Below are 16,147 nucleotides of genomic sequence, written 5' to 3'. Positions count from 1 at the left end.
TGCATTTCACAGATTTTATTCATTTTGAGGAATATTGCATATTTTTTTGTGAAAGTGAGATGAGTAAATGCTCACATTTAGTCTAGAACTACAATAAACATCATGTTCACACACACACACACACACACACACACACACACACACACACACACACACACACACACACACACACACACACACACACACACACACACGCCTCTGCACTTTGATTTGTCTCAACATGATGTTGATAATAAATGGGAAAACAAACTTGCGTTACTCATTTGAAAAAGTAACTCAGATATTTTGTTGTAAATTTTAAAAGTAATGCGTTACTTTACTAGTTACTGCAAAAATAGTCAGATTACATAACTCAAGCCTGATTGAAGTTACTTGTAATGCATTTCCCCCAACACTGCCAGTGACTATAAACTGGTTATCAGCTAGAAACATTAACTCTAGAGAGGAGCATTTTGCTAAATATATGCACAATACATATTCATTTAATGTTCTTCCATATTTAATGCATGTTTGAATAAATCAGGCTAGTTTTTATGACAGCCACCATTTAAATACCATTTAAATGTTTATATTTCATATAACTTTTTATAAAAAAAAATTATAATAATAATTTAAGTGTTTGTTTACAAATCAGTTAATTTTTATCGTCAATATTATAGTAGCCTAATGAAGCCTAGGCTACAACTGACTCCCATAGTTCACTTGTTTTGATGTTGAGAAGGGAACTGGTTATGGTGGATCCTTGAGGTGATAGTTAGCTTTGTCTTCGGCTGTCATCGGTCTGGAGTTTAAGCTGAGAGAGACAGTGTGTCCTCATGATAAATCCTAAATACTCGCTCCAGACTGAGAGTGCTGTCTGTGTGTGTGTGTGTGTGTGTGTGTGTCTCGCCTCTCTGCGCATGCGCCGCTCCTCTGACTGGAGTGAAGTGAAAGTGCTCGCGCAACAGTTAGAAATGGCATTCATCATCAGTGCGTCTGAACCAGGGATGGGAGACCGAGCAGGTACATTCATCCACACACACCTTCAAACACACACTTCAGCGCTTCTTTCATCCACACACACCTTCAAACACACACTTCAGCTCTTCATTCATCCACACACACCTTCAAACACACACTTCAGCTCTTCATTCATCCACACACACCTTCAAACACACACTTCAGCTCTTCATTCATCCACACACACCTTCAAATACACACTTCAGCTCTTCATTCATCCACACACACCTTCAAACACACACTTCAGCTCTTCTTTCATCCACACACACCTTCAAACACACACTTCAGCTCTTCATTCATCCACACACACCTTCAAACACACACTTCAGCTCTTCATTCATCCACACACACCTTCAAACACACACTTCAGCTCTTCACATGTTATTTGGCACTCTATTTTACGGTGTTCGTTACACATGAGAAACTGAACTGTAGTTATTCTTAAATATAGCTATTGTTGTTCTCTTATCATGCATGCTCTACGCTAATCTGCTCTGGAGAAAATATCTGCTAGTCAGTTGTAGATGCTGATGTTTCCTACAGTTAGAGTGTTATGTCCGTCAGTTTAATATTTAAATATTGCCTAGATATTTATTATAGGCTATCAGCAATACGGTAAGTGTGTTAGTCACTTATTTGTGCAACACGCGCCTTAAAATAAAGTGTAACTAATGTAGTGAGCTTTTATTTAGAATTGGCGTTTTTTAAATGAAGTGTGTGTGTGTGTGTGTGTGTGTCTGTCTGTCTGTGCAGGTGTGTGTGTGCGTGTGTGTGTGTGTGTGTGTGTGTGAGAGAGAGAGAGAGAGAGAGAGAGAGAGAGAGAGAGAGAGAGAGAGAGAGAGAGAGAGAGAGAGAGAGAGAGAGAGAGAGAGAGAGAGAGAGAGAGAGAGAGCCTATGTGAGTGAGTTTTTCATGCGTGTTAAGAGTAGTAGACAGGATGGTGTGTGTGTGTGTGTGTGTGTGTGTGTGTGTGTGTGTGTGTGTGTGTGTGTGTGTGTGTGTGTGTGTGTGTGTGTGTGTGTGTGTGTGTGTGTGTGTGAGCAGGAAACGCATCTTCTGTAAATGACAGCGGTCTCTGATCGGAAACGTGCTCCGTTTTCCTGTTTCTTTCTTCATCTTGTGTTCTCTGTTATTTGAGGTTTGAGGTTTATCGTGCACAACTAAACCTGCGTTCTGGTGTTGTTTCGGTGGAACATTCTTGCAACTTTTATGAAATCTATATGAAAACAATTCATGGTAGAAAAGAAAAGAAATAGGATTTGATAGGCCTATTCCCAGTGTGAGAAACCGCAGAAAGTGTTCACTGGAACAGGCGATGTGTTTCTGTGCTGGAAACATTTTAAACACGTAATTAGGCTACAATATATTAATTACAGTTTCGGTTGGCCAAAAGTATTTTTTTTTTTAAATATTATTTTCTGTTCCAGGCATTGCTGTTGCCTCTCATAAAATCATTTTAAAATCTGTGATTGTCGGCGCTTTCTTTACATTTCCAGTCGTCAAAAAGTTACATTTGTTACATAATAATATTATGCCTATATTACCCTTCATCAGTGCAACCCTGGTCATGTGACATGATAAGGCAGCAAAACTGACAAACACTTTAATTTGGTTATTTAAAACTGTTGATTTCATTGCTGAGTCCATTGATTTCATTTTTGTTGTGTTTTATTTAATTTCCTGGTTAATTTTAGCTCAAAAGCCATTAATAGACTTTAGAATAGTCAGCGGGCGCAGATGCAATATTGCATTTTATGTGAATGAAAACAAGGCTGTGAGAGACGCATTTACTTTTCAAAACTCACAACTTTATAAAAAAAAAAAATCATCAGTTGAACGATTAGCATGTCGTTAAACTACAGTATTGAACATGTACTTCTGTCCCTCAGCCTCGTTTTCACTCCTGTCAAACTACAAATATGACACAACCCCGGATAATGTCTTTATAGGCTGAATTTTTGGTTATTTAATAACCATATCCTGATAAATATGAACTGCTTGTGTGTGAAATGTAACAGGCACACCCTCATTGCACTTTCTCTTCTCACTACAGCAAAAACACTACTAGTGTACAGCAGAACCCGTGTAGATTAATCATGTGAACTATGAAAACACAGAGAAATATGAGAGTCACTCCTGGGATTCGGTGCCGGTGTGTCTTGTAAGGTTGGAAATAATCAAAGCAACAAAGACATTTGTTTTTCACCAAGACATTTTCAGCACAGCAGGTTTCTGGGCCTATGGGCCAGATGTTTGGGACAATAGAGAGGTTGTGATCATCTGATTGGTCAGTTTGAATGTCTCACCTGGGTGTTGGTCACATGGTCTGGAGAGATGACAAAACAAGATTGCAAATGTTCTTCTCTCTCTTTGCTTTGGATGCTGAACTGAGACAGAGGCTCTGCCTTTCTCTCTCTCTCTCTCTCTCTCTCTCTCTCTCTCTCTCTCTCTCTCACTCACTCACTCACTCACTCACTCACTCACTCACTCACTCACTCACTCACTCACTCACTCACTCACTCACTCACTCACTCACTCACTCACTCACTCACTCACTCACACTCTCTCTCTCTCTCTCTCTCTCTCTCTCTCTCTCTCTCTCTCATCTCTCTCTCTCTCTCTCTCTCTCTCTCTCTCTCTCTCTCTCTCTCTCTCTCTCTCTCTCTCTCTCTCTCTCTCTCTCTCTCAGGTAACATTTTACATTTATGCTGGGTACAAATGGTTTAAATTATTATTACATCATGTTGTGACTATTTTAAGTGTAAACATAACCTTATAGCACATTGAACCTTTTTTAATTCATGGAGTCAGATTAAAACAAGATAATTGCATATGAGAAGAACATGTGTCTTATTTAACCAAATTCCTTTGAGACGCTGGAAAGACTTGAACACCCTTTACCGGCTATTTGGAAACCGGAAGTTGGGCCGGATAGCCGGCTCTTACAGTCTCCAGGAAAGATGTCTCACTGCCTTAAAATGTTGAACAATATCTATTTTAAACATGATTTAGTCATAAATAACACCAAATTTTATTCTAAGCATATTGAAGTTTATTAAACTAATAATTTGACAGCATTTTGAACCATATCAGCATTTCTTCTCTGTCCCCAGGCCTGTGTATCCCAATTTCATATACAACACTTTCTATGATTGTGTCCATTGTTGAGTATATCAGTAAATATTCTCTGTAATGTATATATTCTTTTCAATTGTTACTTTATTTATTTTAGCAATTATAATCAAGGTTTTTAGCTTGAAGTTGTCCCTCAATTTATTGTCCACCCTGTTATTTTTGACTACTTTTCCTTTCAATAAAAGTTGGAAAAATTAAATGCCATCACATCATAAAGCTGCCATCACTTCTTTGGATGGAAAACAACTTTTGGAAAGTAAATGTGAGATCCCCGATTATTTTAATTGTCTATTTTTTAAAACCAATTTTATCTTTCATATTTGATGTAGTCAACCTTAGTACATCCACCCTGTTATGGGGAAAAAGTTAGTAGAAAATCATATTTTTTAAATTACGGCCATGCAGTTCTTCATTAATGTTGTGTGTTAGCTTGTTGCTCAGACACGGTGCAGTTGCTGTTGCTAACAGAGAGACACTGAGAGTGAACATAGTGATTGTGAAAGTAGTTTACGTTTAAAGTTGGAGAAGTGGTGCATTTAAAGTTTGGCAATGTTTTACATATTGTTTCCCATCGAAATCCAGTTCATATAAAGTAATAATGCAACTGTCTGTATGTGAGAGATAGGAAATCATCCATCCATTCTTCATAGCACTTGTCCACCCTGTTATTATTTTGTCCACCCCGATGCTTTGTGAGAATTTTCTGATAATTTATTAACTGATAAGCTTTTAAAAGGACAACAGCACATGAGTGATGTACACAGTGCCCATACATTTAAATAATATGCATTTGTCCCTAACTGGGTGGACTTTTTGGATATTCCATTTTTATTTATTTAGTTTAATAAATGGTTAAATATATTTTGCTGAGCTGGACCAAAATCATTTTAAAAATGGTTTACATCACCCTATCATGACTACACAAAAAAGTCTTTAAAAAAATGAGTTTGATTTTCTACATTTTATGATGGCCCAAAAGCAATGAATACCAGGAATAACCATAAATGAGTCCATGTGATTTTGGATCAGGAAGCCTGGATAGATGAATGAGGTTGGGTCTTGTGAAATGTGTGTGATTTGCACTGGTCAGTGTTCTCCGCTGCTGTCTCCGGTCATCAGGACTCTGAAGGTGTTATTATTTTTTCCAACCCGTTATTATTTTGTCCACCCCATTATTATTTTACTACCCCGTTATTATTTTTTGTCCACCCCGTTATTATTTTGTTCCACCCCCGTTATTATTTTTTGTCCACCCCATTATTATTTGGTCCACCCCGTTATTATTTGGTCCACCCCGTTATTATTTTTTGTCCACCCCATTATTATTTGGTCCACCCCGTTATTATTTTTTTGTCCACCCCATTATTATTTGGTCCACCCCGTTATTATTTTTTGTCCACCCCATTATTATTTGGTCCACCCCGTTATTATTTTTTGTCCACCCCATTATTATTTGGTCCACCCCGTTATTATTTTTTGTCCACCCCATTATTATTTGGTCCACCCCATTATTATTTTGTCCACCCGTTATTATTTGGTCCACCCCGTTATTATTTTTTGTCCACCCCATTATTTTTTGTCCACCCCATTATTATTTTGTCCACCCGTTATTATTTGGTCCACCCCGTTATTATTTTTGGTCCACCCCATTATTATTTGGTCCACCCCGTTATTATTTTTTGTCCACCCCATTATTATTTGGTCCACCCCGTTATTATTTTTTGTCCACCCCATTATTATTTGGTCCACCCCGTTATTATTTTTTGTCCACCCCATTATTATTTGGTCCACCCCGTTATTATTTGGTCCACCCCGTTATTATTTTTTGTCCACCCCATTATTATTTGGTCCACCCCGTTATTATTTTTTGTCCACCCCATTATTATTTGGTCCACCCCGTTATTATTTTTTGTCCACCCCATTATTATTTGGTCCACCCCGTTATTATTTTTTGTCCACCCCATTATTATTTTGTCCACCCGTTATTATTTGGTCCACCCCGTTATTATTTTTGGTCCACCCCGTTATTATTTTTTGTCCATCCCGTTATTATTTTGTCCACCCCATTATTATTTTGTCCACTCCGTTATTATTTTGTTCCACCCCATTATTATTTTGTCCACCCGTTATTATTTGGTCCACCCCGTTATTATTTTTTGTCCACCCCGTTATTATTTTTTGTCCACCCCGTTATTTTTATTTTGTCCACCCCGTTATTATTTTGTCCACCCCATTATTATTTTGTCCACCCCATTATTATTTTGTCCACCCCGTTATTATTTTTTGTCCACCCCGTTATTTTTATTTTGTCCACCCCGTTATTATTTTGTCCACCCCATTATTATTTTGTCCACTCCGTTATTATTTTGTCCACCCCATTATTATTTTGTCCACTCCGTTATTATTTTGTTCCACCCCATTATTATTTTGTCCACCCGTTATTATTTGGTCCACCCCGTTATTATTTTTTGTCCACCCCGTTATTTTTATTTTGTCCACCCCGTTATTATTTTGTCCACCCCGTTATTATTTTGTCTATCCCTTTATTATTTTGTCTGAACTATTGACTAAATAATTTAATAAAATCAGTAAAAACATACTAATAGTTACAATGAAATTTACCGAAATGTACAGTTACAATTTTAATTTACCATCAATAATGCAGTGCTTATAAAAGTAAACAAAAACACCTTCCAGGCATTTGTATCTGAAAACGAAAAATGCAATATGTTTGTGAGAAAGTTCGTACAAGTCATACTCAATACTTGTATTTTCTGATAATTTATTAACTGATATGCTTGTAAAGAGACAAAAGCACATGAGTGGTATTCACAGTGCCCATAAATTATAAGTATTATTTAAAACTTTTGTTAATTTGTCCCTAACAGGGTGGACATTTTTGATCTTCGATTTAATTTATTTTGTTTAATAATTGGTTAAACTTTTTCCCCTGAGCTTGACCAAAATAATATTTCTAATGTTTTACATCACCCTATCATGATATGAAATAATGAGTTTGATTTTCTACATTTTATGATGGCCAAAAGGCACCGAATAGCAGGAATGACCCATAATGAGTGCATGTGATTTAGCACTGTTAGCCTGGACAGCTGGCTGAGGTCTTGATTCGCTGTGCCCAGGTCAGTGTTCTCCGCCGCCGGCTCCGGTCATCGGGACCCTGAAGCTGGTCTCGGGCGACGGCACCAGCGTGGGCAGTGTGATGAGTCTGCAGTGCCCGAACACACACCGCGCACTCAGCGGCGCTCAGCTGTCCTGTGTGTGGAGCTGGAATGACACGCGCTGGAGCGGCGGGACACCGCAGTGCAAACGTAAGACTGACTCATTTAACTCATTCAAGACTTCATTTAACTAATTTAAGACTTAGTTTAACTCTTTAAAGACTTCATTTAACTCATTCAAGACTTGATTTAACTCTTCATTTAACTCTTCATTTGACTCTTCATTTAACTCATTCAAGACTTCATTTAACTAATTTAAGACTTTGTTTAACTCTTTCAAGACTTCATTTAACTCTTCATTTAACTAATTTAAGACTTCGTTTAACTCTTTCAAGACTTCATTTAACTCTTCATTTAACTAATTTAAGACTTCGTTTAACTCTTTCAAGACTTCATTTAACTAATTTAAGACTTTGTTTAACTCTTTCAAGACTTCATTTAACTCTTCATTTAACTAATTTAAGACTTTGTTTAACTCTTTCAAGACTTCATTTAACTCTTCATTTAACTAATTTAAGACTTCGTTTAACTCTTTCAAGACTTCATTTAACTCTTCATTTAACTAATTTAAGACTTCGTTTAACTCTTTCAAGACTTCATTTAACTAATTTAAGACTTCGTTTAACTCTTTCAAGACTTCATTTAACTCTTCATTTAACTAATTTAAGACTTCGTTTAACTCTTTCAAGACTTCATTTAACTAATTTAAGACTTTGTTTAACTCTTTCAAGACTTCATTTAACTAATTTAAGACTTCGTTTAACTCTTTCAAGACTTCATTTAACTAATTTAAGACTTCATTTAACTCCTTCAAGACTTCATTTAACTAATTCAAGACTTCATTTAACTCTTCATTTAACTCTTCATTTAACTCTTCATTTAACCCATCATTTAACCCTTCATTTAACTCTCCGTTTAACTCATTCAAGACTACATTTAACTCATTCAAGACTTCATTTAAATAATTCAAGACTTCATTTAACTCATTTAACTCTTCATTTAACTCATTCAAGACTTAATTTAACTAATTTAAGACTTCGTTTAACTCATTCAAGACTTCATTTAACTCATTCAAGACTTCATTTAACTCTTCGTTTAACTCATTCAAGACTTAATTTAACTCTTGAAGACTTCATTTAACTCTTCATTTAACTCATTCAAGACTTCGTTTAACTCATTCAAGACTTCATTTAACTCTTGAAGACTTCATTTAACTCTTGAAGACTTCATTTAACTCTTCATTTAACTCATTCAAGACTTCATTTAACTCTTGAAGACTTCATTTAACTCTTCGTTTAACTCATTCAAGACTTAATTTAACTCTTGAAGACTTCATTTAACTCTTGAAGACTTCATTTAACTCTTCATTTAACTCATTCAAGACTTCATTTAACTCATTCAAGACTTCATTTAACTCATTTAGGACTTCATTCAAGACTTCATTTAACTAATTTAAGACTGTGCTTGTGAGGATACTCGACAAAACAGATGATTTTATGTGTTTTTAAATGTGTGCCAAATTAAGATAATTACCTGTTTCTATAGAGTTGTGTACCTGACGGTCGAAACGTTGCACTTTCAACACCGTTTTTTTTTTTTTTTTTGACGTGAATTCAGAGTCAAATATGCTTATTTTTTCCCATTATTGTTATTTATATTGTCCGGCACCTGAGCCCAATTATAGTGTGTGGGATGTGCACATCTTAGTACTTTTGATATACTTCAATCAAAATGAATTCCTAATGAATCGTGTGCTGCATGTTTCCTTCATCCTCTCTCTCTCTGTGTTTCTCCAGCTTGGTCTCGGCTCGAGGACGAGGGCTTTCGTTTAGCTCTTCTCGTGTCCATCATCAGCGCCGCCATCATCCTCCTGATGAGCTTCACCTTCATCACCTCCTGTCTAGTCAAACATGTGAAGCGAGAGGAGAGAAGAAAGATGGACAGGTGAGAGAGCCGGACATCTCATGTTGTTTACATCACGTCTTTATTCCCTTGTGAAAACAAGTGTGCTGAATGTGCACTTGTGGTAGTGTACTTCAAATCTTAAGAGTATAAAAAAAAAAAAAAGTATTTGCAGATAATATAATATTAAAGGCCACCTGAAATCAAAATGTCTTTTTTTTGCTTTTAGTATGAATATGTTAGCCTTAAGGTTACGAATAAGCTTCCAAAACAATGACAAAATTCACATTTAGGAGATATAAGCATTCAACACTTAGTCTCTCACTTCCGCTAAAATGGATCAGGGATTTTTATGACTTCTGCTTCTCATCACATCTTCTGTCCAATCACATGCTCTCTAGAATCTAAAGCTCCGCCCCCTCTGCTATAAACACCACCTGGCCGAAGCGATCGTTGACAGACACGGAGCATTATGGGTCAGAGATGTGTGTTTTACTCTGTTCTCCAACTGTACGTCGATTAAGAATGAAATGACTAGAGTTTATTCACATCTCTACTATTGAATCCAACGTTTCATCAACGCTCGATTCGCTTCCATGCTGTCAGTCTGTGAGGGAAACTAAACGCTATTGGCTATTTGAAAAGGGGGAGGAGCCATTCAATATGCCCCGCCTTAGCTTCTGTTTCAGTGGAAATTACGTCAACGCATCAAACAAAGCACTTCAGTGGGACTTTAAAGAAATAAAAGTTTACTTAAGGCTTCTGCCCTCAAATGTTGCCAGCGAACCCACAGCACCGCACGGTGGACTGGCAGACACACACTTCACGCTCCAGAAACACTTGAGCAGCTTTATCTGATACGAGGAGAGAGAGGAAGTGTGTGACGCTGATGAAGGGCAATGTGTGTGTCTTGTGTGAATGTGCAGGGCGAGAAAAAGTGGGGCATCAGAAGTGGATCTGCAGAGAGAGCCGTTACACAACCAGAAAACCACAAACAACAACAACAACAACAACAACAACTACACACAGCTCACCGCAACATCCAGAACCACAGACAACCAGATCTACACTCCCTGCAGGTACACACACACACACACACACACACACACACACACACACACGCAAGCACACACGCAAGCACACACGCAAGCACACACGCAAGCACACACACACACACACACACACACACACAAGTGTAATTTATTCCTGTGATCGAAGCTGAATGTTCAGCATCATTACTCCAGTCTCCAGTGTCACATGATCCTCCAGAAATCAGAGTAATATGATGATCTGATGCTCAAGACACATTTATGATTATTATCAGTGTTGAAAACAGTTATTTACATTTTATTTCTGGATTCTTTGATGAATAGAAAGTAAAAAAAAAACATCATTAATCTGAAATAGAAAGCGTTTGTAACATTATACACCGTTCAAGAGTTTGGGGTCAGTAAAACTTTTTATTTTTTTGGGGAAAAGAAAAGAAATCAATACTTTTGTTCATCAAGGATTAATTAAATTGATCAAAAGTGACAGTAAAAACATTTATAATGTTACAAAAGATTCTATTTCAAATTAATGAAATAGACATTTCTATTCATCATAGAATGCAGAAATAAAATTGTACACAACTCTTTCCAACATTGATAATCATCATAAATGTGTCTTGAGCATCAGATCCTCATATTACACTGATTTCTGGAGGATCATGTGACACTGAAGACTGGAGTAATGATGATAAACTCAGCTTTGATCACAGGAATAAATTACACTTTACTATATATTCACATAGAAAACTGATGATTTACATTATAATAATATTTCACAATATTAATGTTTTTGTTGTATTTTTAATTAAATAAATGCAGCCTTGGTGAGCAGAAGAGACTTCTTTTAAAAACATAAAATATAGTACCGATCCAAAACTTTTGTCTGGTTGTGTACATTCACAAGAAACAACATCAGAAGACACGCATTTATCCACACGTCTCATTTCTGCACATCACAGTAGCGCACTTACAGTTATGAGTGTGTGTGTGTGTGTGTGTGTGTGTGTGTGTGTGTGTGTGTGTGTGTGTGTGTGTGTGTGTGTGTGTGTGTGTGTGTGTGTTTCTGACAGGTGTGTTCATGAAGGAAAGATCCTCCACCCGTCTCAGATCTCAGTGATCCTCCATCCTCCCGCTGACCGCCTGATGAACACACACACCGGTGCGGGACACACACACTCCTGCAGGCCCGTCTGGACCGGACACACACCCGGCCATCATATGAGGACTAACGAGGACTTTGTGTAATAATGATGCAAACCGAGTCTGAGAGTCTGAAGCTGAGAACTGGAACTTTTCCCTCATGTCTTGTGTTGTTGTTTAAAATAATTGTGTTGTAAAGTTCACACTGTAGCCTATTGCATTATTGCACTTAACATGTGACTCTGGCCACAAGGGTATTTAGTTAAAGTATGCAGTGCAGTGCACATGGCCAACAATAAAAGTTTTAATTAGATGTATACTAAATGATTATGTTTATGGCTCTTTCCCTTAAATGGGCTCTGTGTATAATTCAGAAAGCGTTGTTATTGGCGACACCTGTGGCCGTTAGGTGAACTGCAGCATTAACTGATGCTCGTGCACACGTGATGTACAAGACTGAACGTGACTCAAGGCAGCGATACAGAAGTTCAGAAAGCATCTGATCATAGTGATGATGGTGTGGATATGTTTGCGAGCTCTCATGTCGACTGATGAGGTAATTCAAATTACACATGATAGTTTGATTATGAAGTAAATTATTAAGACTACAGACTATATACGGTGAGTGAGACTAAGATAGGCCTATCGTTTGAATGCATGACACATTGACATTATCATGAACACAAAAAATACACATTTGTTTCATGTGTCATTGAACGGAAGAGAGGATCTCGGGAGCGCACGAAACCGTCAATATTCTATTGATTTTCCCGGGAAAAACGTCCCGAGTCTGTGACATAAAAATCAGGCTTTCATAGACAACCTTGGACGTCGAGGAAGATATCCCGTTTTTTAAGCTTCGTTACAAGCTGTTCACACATTGGCAATAACAACTCCTCCTGAGCAGTGTTGCCAACTATTTTCAGAGGAAAGTAGCTAACGCCTTCCCTAAAAGTCGCTAAATGTCGCTAGATGACGTCATACGTCAATTAGCATATTCATGACGTCATCGCGTCGTACTTGCGTTCTGCTTGCCTAATGTGTTTTCTCTCTAAATTAATGCTCACATAGGCCTACTGTATTTAATATAGGCTATTGTAATATAATATAATATAGCCAAATGAAAATATAAAGCTGTTCTCATTTCCTATAGCCTATATTTTTTTGTCAGACAATAGGCTAGAACGACTATGATATAGGTCTAGTGAATGACAAAAAAAAATAAAAATTAGCCTATAGGCATATGTGGAAAATTATCTGAATTGAGAGTTCGGGAACCGGATGACCTAAAGCTCTGTGATATTAGTGATAGTCTATTAAGTAATAAGCACAAGAAAGAAAGGAACTTAAAATGGTCCAACTAAATTCTTTATATAAAAACCCAAAGAAAAGCAGATAAGTGATAAGTCTGTGGAAAAACACTGCTCATTCACGTCTGTCAGCAGCCGTGCGCTCAACAGATGAACAGGGTAGACGCAGCTACAGTGAGTGACGGCAGGGAGAAAGCAAAAAAGTCGGGGTCTGAAAAGTCGCTAAAAATAGCAACAAAGGCGCTAAGTTGGTACATGAATCCCGCACATGCGCGATTCATGTGGCGGAGGGGTTAACATCTCCTGCTCTGACTGCAGCTGGAAGCGGCTGCTGCGCGAGGACTGGGCCGCCTGTGAGTGCTTCAGTCAGTCAGTTTAGTTTATTGTCCCCTAAGGGAAACTTGTCTTGCAGCCAGGTAAACATACAGGTAGCACAACAAGTAAACACCAAATATACAGACAAATAAACAACACAAAACTACTAATTAAAACACTGTTACACCACTACTCATTTAGGTCAACGAATTGTGCAAATTTAGCAACCGAATTGCACTTGGTATAAAAGAGTTCTTTGTCCTATTGGACTTAAAACCAGGGACTCTGAATCTCCTGCCTGAGGGGAGGACCTCAAAAGAACAATGAAGGGGGTGCTTTACACAGTCCAATATGGCATCTGCTTTCCTCATAACCTGCCTCTCATAAATATGTGTCAAGGAAACCTGTGGACACCCTATTAACTTACCAGCCACTTTCACAATATGGCTGAGGTTATTTTTCTCCCTCAGGCTGATGCCCCCATACCAAGCAATAAAAGCAAAAGTGAGGACAGATTCAATAAAAGATTTATAAAATAAAGACAGGATAACCTTATCAACATTAAAAGAGTTAAGCTTCCTTAGGAAGTACAGTCGTTGTTGTCCCTTTTTACATATCATCTCTGTATTTATGTCAAATTTGAGTTTACTATCTACCACAGTACCCAGATATTTATACTGCTCCACCACCTCTATGCTGATTCCTTTTATATAGGTGGGTGTAGGAGAACCAGGTTGTTTTCTCCTAAAATCTATGAGCATATCCTTAGTTTTAGAGGTGTTAAGCTGGAGAAAAGACCTGTCGCACCAACTAACAAACTCGTCTACCACTGGCCCATGCTGAGATTCATGTTTCTGCAGTAAACTAACAATAACTGTATCATCAGCATATTTCAGGATGTGTCTATTTCTATACTGGCTCCTACAATCGTTAGTGTAGAGGATGTATAGTAGAGGTGAAAGTACACAACCCTGCGGGGAGCCAGTGGAAGAGACACGCCTTTCAGAGAGACAACCGTTTACCTTAACTCGCTGTGTTCTGTTTGTTAAAAAATCCATAATCCAGCTCACAAGATTGCTCTCAATATTAAATTCTGATAATAATTTACTAACTAAAACATGTGGCTGGATAGTATTAAAAGCAGAAGAAAAATCCAAAAACAAGAGCCTGGCATGTGTACCAGGACCCTCTAAATGTCTGTACAGAAGATCTAAAAGTGTAATCTGGGCATCCTCTACCCCCCTGCTGGCCCTGTACGCAAATTGCCTGGGGTCCAGGGCCCCACCCACCCTGAACAACAGAAGCCGCTTTACAATCCTTTCAAATGACTTCATGACCAGTGAGGTCAATGCCACTGGTCTGAAGTCATTTAATGTGCTTGCAGAGTTGCACTTTGCCACCGGAACTATGATAGACTAGCGCCTGTGAGTGCTTTGGGACGCGGATGGGACCCACGGCAGCACCCGCTGTTGAGAAGACGATATTTGCTTTCACGTCAGAGAGTCGCCAAAAGTCACCAATAACACCAGAAAAAGTCGTTAGATTTGTCGCTAGTCGCTTTTTTGAAAATGTGTCGCTAGAGGGGTCTGAATACTCGCTAAATATAGCGACAAAAGCGCTAAGTTGGCAACACTGCTCCTGAGACCCAGAAAATAAAGTTTTTTGAATTTTTTTTTTCATGTCATCACATTGTTTAGTACGGAGCCCCTGGGGGGACCTTTGCAAAAAATATATATACCGGTACAGACTTTCGCGTGCTCACGAGAAACTATCGCGTGCTCACGAGAAGGTCCCTTAGGGGCTCCGTAGTTTAGAGCATAAGAAACAAATGGTAAAAATTATTTTTGAAAAATGATATTTTATTCATATGTTATGCTATGTCCTCTGTAGTGGACACCTGCAGGACTCAGTTGTTAAAAAAAAAAAAATGACATGAAATTATATGTATAGGCAAAAACAATGGGATTTTTTTTATCAATCACCAATACATTTTTGGGTTTCAGGATTTTTTTTTAACCAAAATTTGTATAAAGATGATTCTCAACTATGTTATGAAAGATATAATGGAATGCATTGATACACCATTTTACTTTATGCAATATGTGGGTAAAATTACCATAATTCATATTCCCATTCAATGTAGCCTAATGTATTTGTACACTGTATCTAATTTGCACATTAATGTGTTCTTGGAGCAACATTTAATGAAAAAAGAAGTGTAATAATTGGATAAATAATTAGCAACACTTTAATAATAATATCTAATATTTCATAGGAATATTGATGTATAATTTATTTCCATATTCACTTGTTGTGTCTCCCAGAATGGCTGATAAACATGCTTTAAGTCCTGATGTCCTCTATGATCATATTTCCATAAGAGTGCTACATTTGATCACTAAATTAATGTCAGACATTTGTATAGACCAATGAGAAGTTGTTTTCATGGTGAATCCTCCAAACATTAGCCTGGGAAAACCCAGAGCACTCTCAGTTGTAACTGAGTTAGGGTCTGGCAAAGGTCCATAGACAATTCATTTCCACAGGGGCGTCACCAACGGACGTCGGATAGATCTAAAACCAATCAGAGCGATGAATGACATGACGTATGCAGAGCGACGGAGAAACATCTCGAGACTCTCAGCAATTCTCTGTTTGTGTTAACGAAAATGACCATTTTAAATCGCTTGAAACAGACGCGATAGCTGATTCGAACGAGTGATGTTGTGATGTTCCACGGCGGCATCCATCTTTGTAATGTACCAAATCTGCGTCACCGTCTCTGCTCTGTCGTCATCGTGTAAAGCCCGCCCCAACGTTTCTGATTGGTGCCGCGATTTCGACGGATTGGAAATGGGTTTCAATGGGCTCTTTGCCAGACCCACTTGCAGAGCAAACCTAAATTTGCCGGAAGTGGTCTGGGTTTTCCCAGGCTAATAAACATTAGGTATCTCTGAAAAGCTCTGAATCTGCTCTTTACAGGACATGTGACATGTCTGGTGTCAGAGAAATTCACTTAAATATAATGTCCTCTACAATGGACAAAAGTCTATTGCTG

The 16,147-nt window shown here is 37.9% G+C and overlaps 1 protein-coding gene across 1 annotated transcript in view; it reads left to right on the top strand.

Moving 5' to 3' along the window:
* The first annotated feature begins 693 nt into the window (after positions 1 to 693).
* susd3 (sushi domain containing 3) overlaps positions 694 to 16,147 on the top strand; it is a 16,294-nt gene continuing 840 nt past the window's right edge. Inside the window, exons 1-8 of the mRNA XM_079637002.1 lie at positions 694 to 1,002; positions 7,275 to 7,463; positions 9,170 to 9,317; positions 10,202 to 10,354; positions 11,395 to 12,370; positions 14,733 to 14,785; positions 14,899 to 15,556; positions 16,037 to 16,147. The exon at positions 16,037 to 16,147 is cut by the window's right edge and continues 47 nt beyond it. Of these exons, the coding sequence (XP_079493128.1) occupies positions 816 to 1,002; positions 7,275 to 7,463; positions 9,170 to 9,317; positions 10,202 to 10,354; positions 11,395 to 11,569 (852 nt within the window). The 5' untranslated portion in view covers positions 694 to 815 and the 3' untranslated portion in view covers positions 11,570 to 12,370; positions 14,733 to 14,785; positions 14,899 to 15,556; positions 16,037 to 16,147. The remainder of the gene's footprint in view (positions 1,003 to 7,274; positions 7,464 to 9,169; positions 9,318 to 10,201; positions 10,355 to 11,394; positions 12,371 to 14,732; positions 14,786 to 14,898; positions 15,557 to 16,036) is intronic.

This window comes from Phoxinus phoxinus (genome assembly GCF_949152265.1).
Source record: "Phoxinus phoxinus genome assembly, chromosome: 15".
Taxonomy (NCBI): domain Eukaryota; kingdom Metazoa; phylum Chordata; class Actinopteri; order Cypriniformes; family Leuciscidae; genus Phoxinus; species Phoxinus phoxinus.
This window is presented reverse-complemented; position numbering and strand designations above follow the sequence as displayed.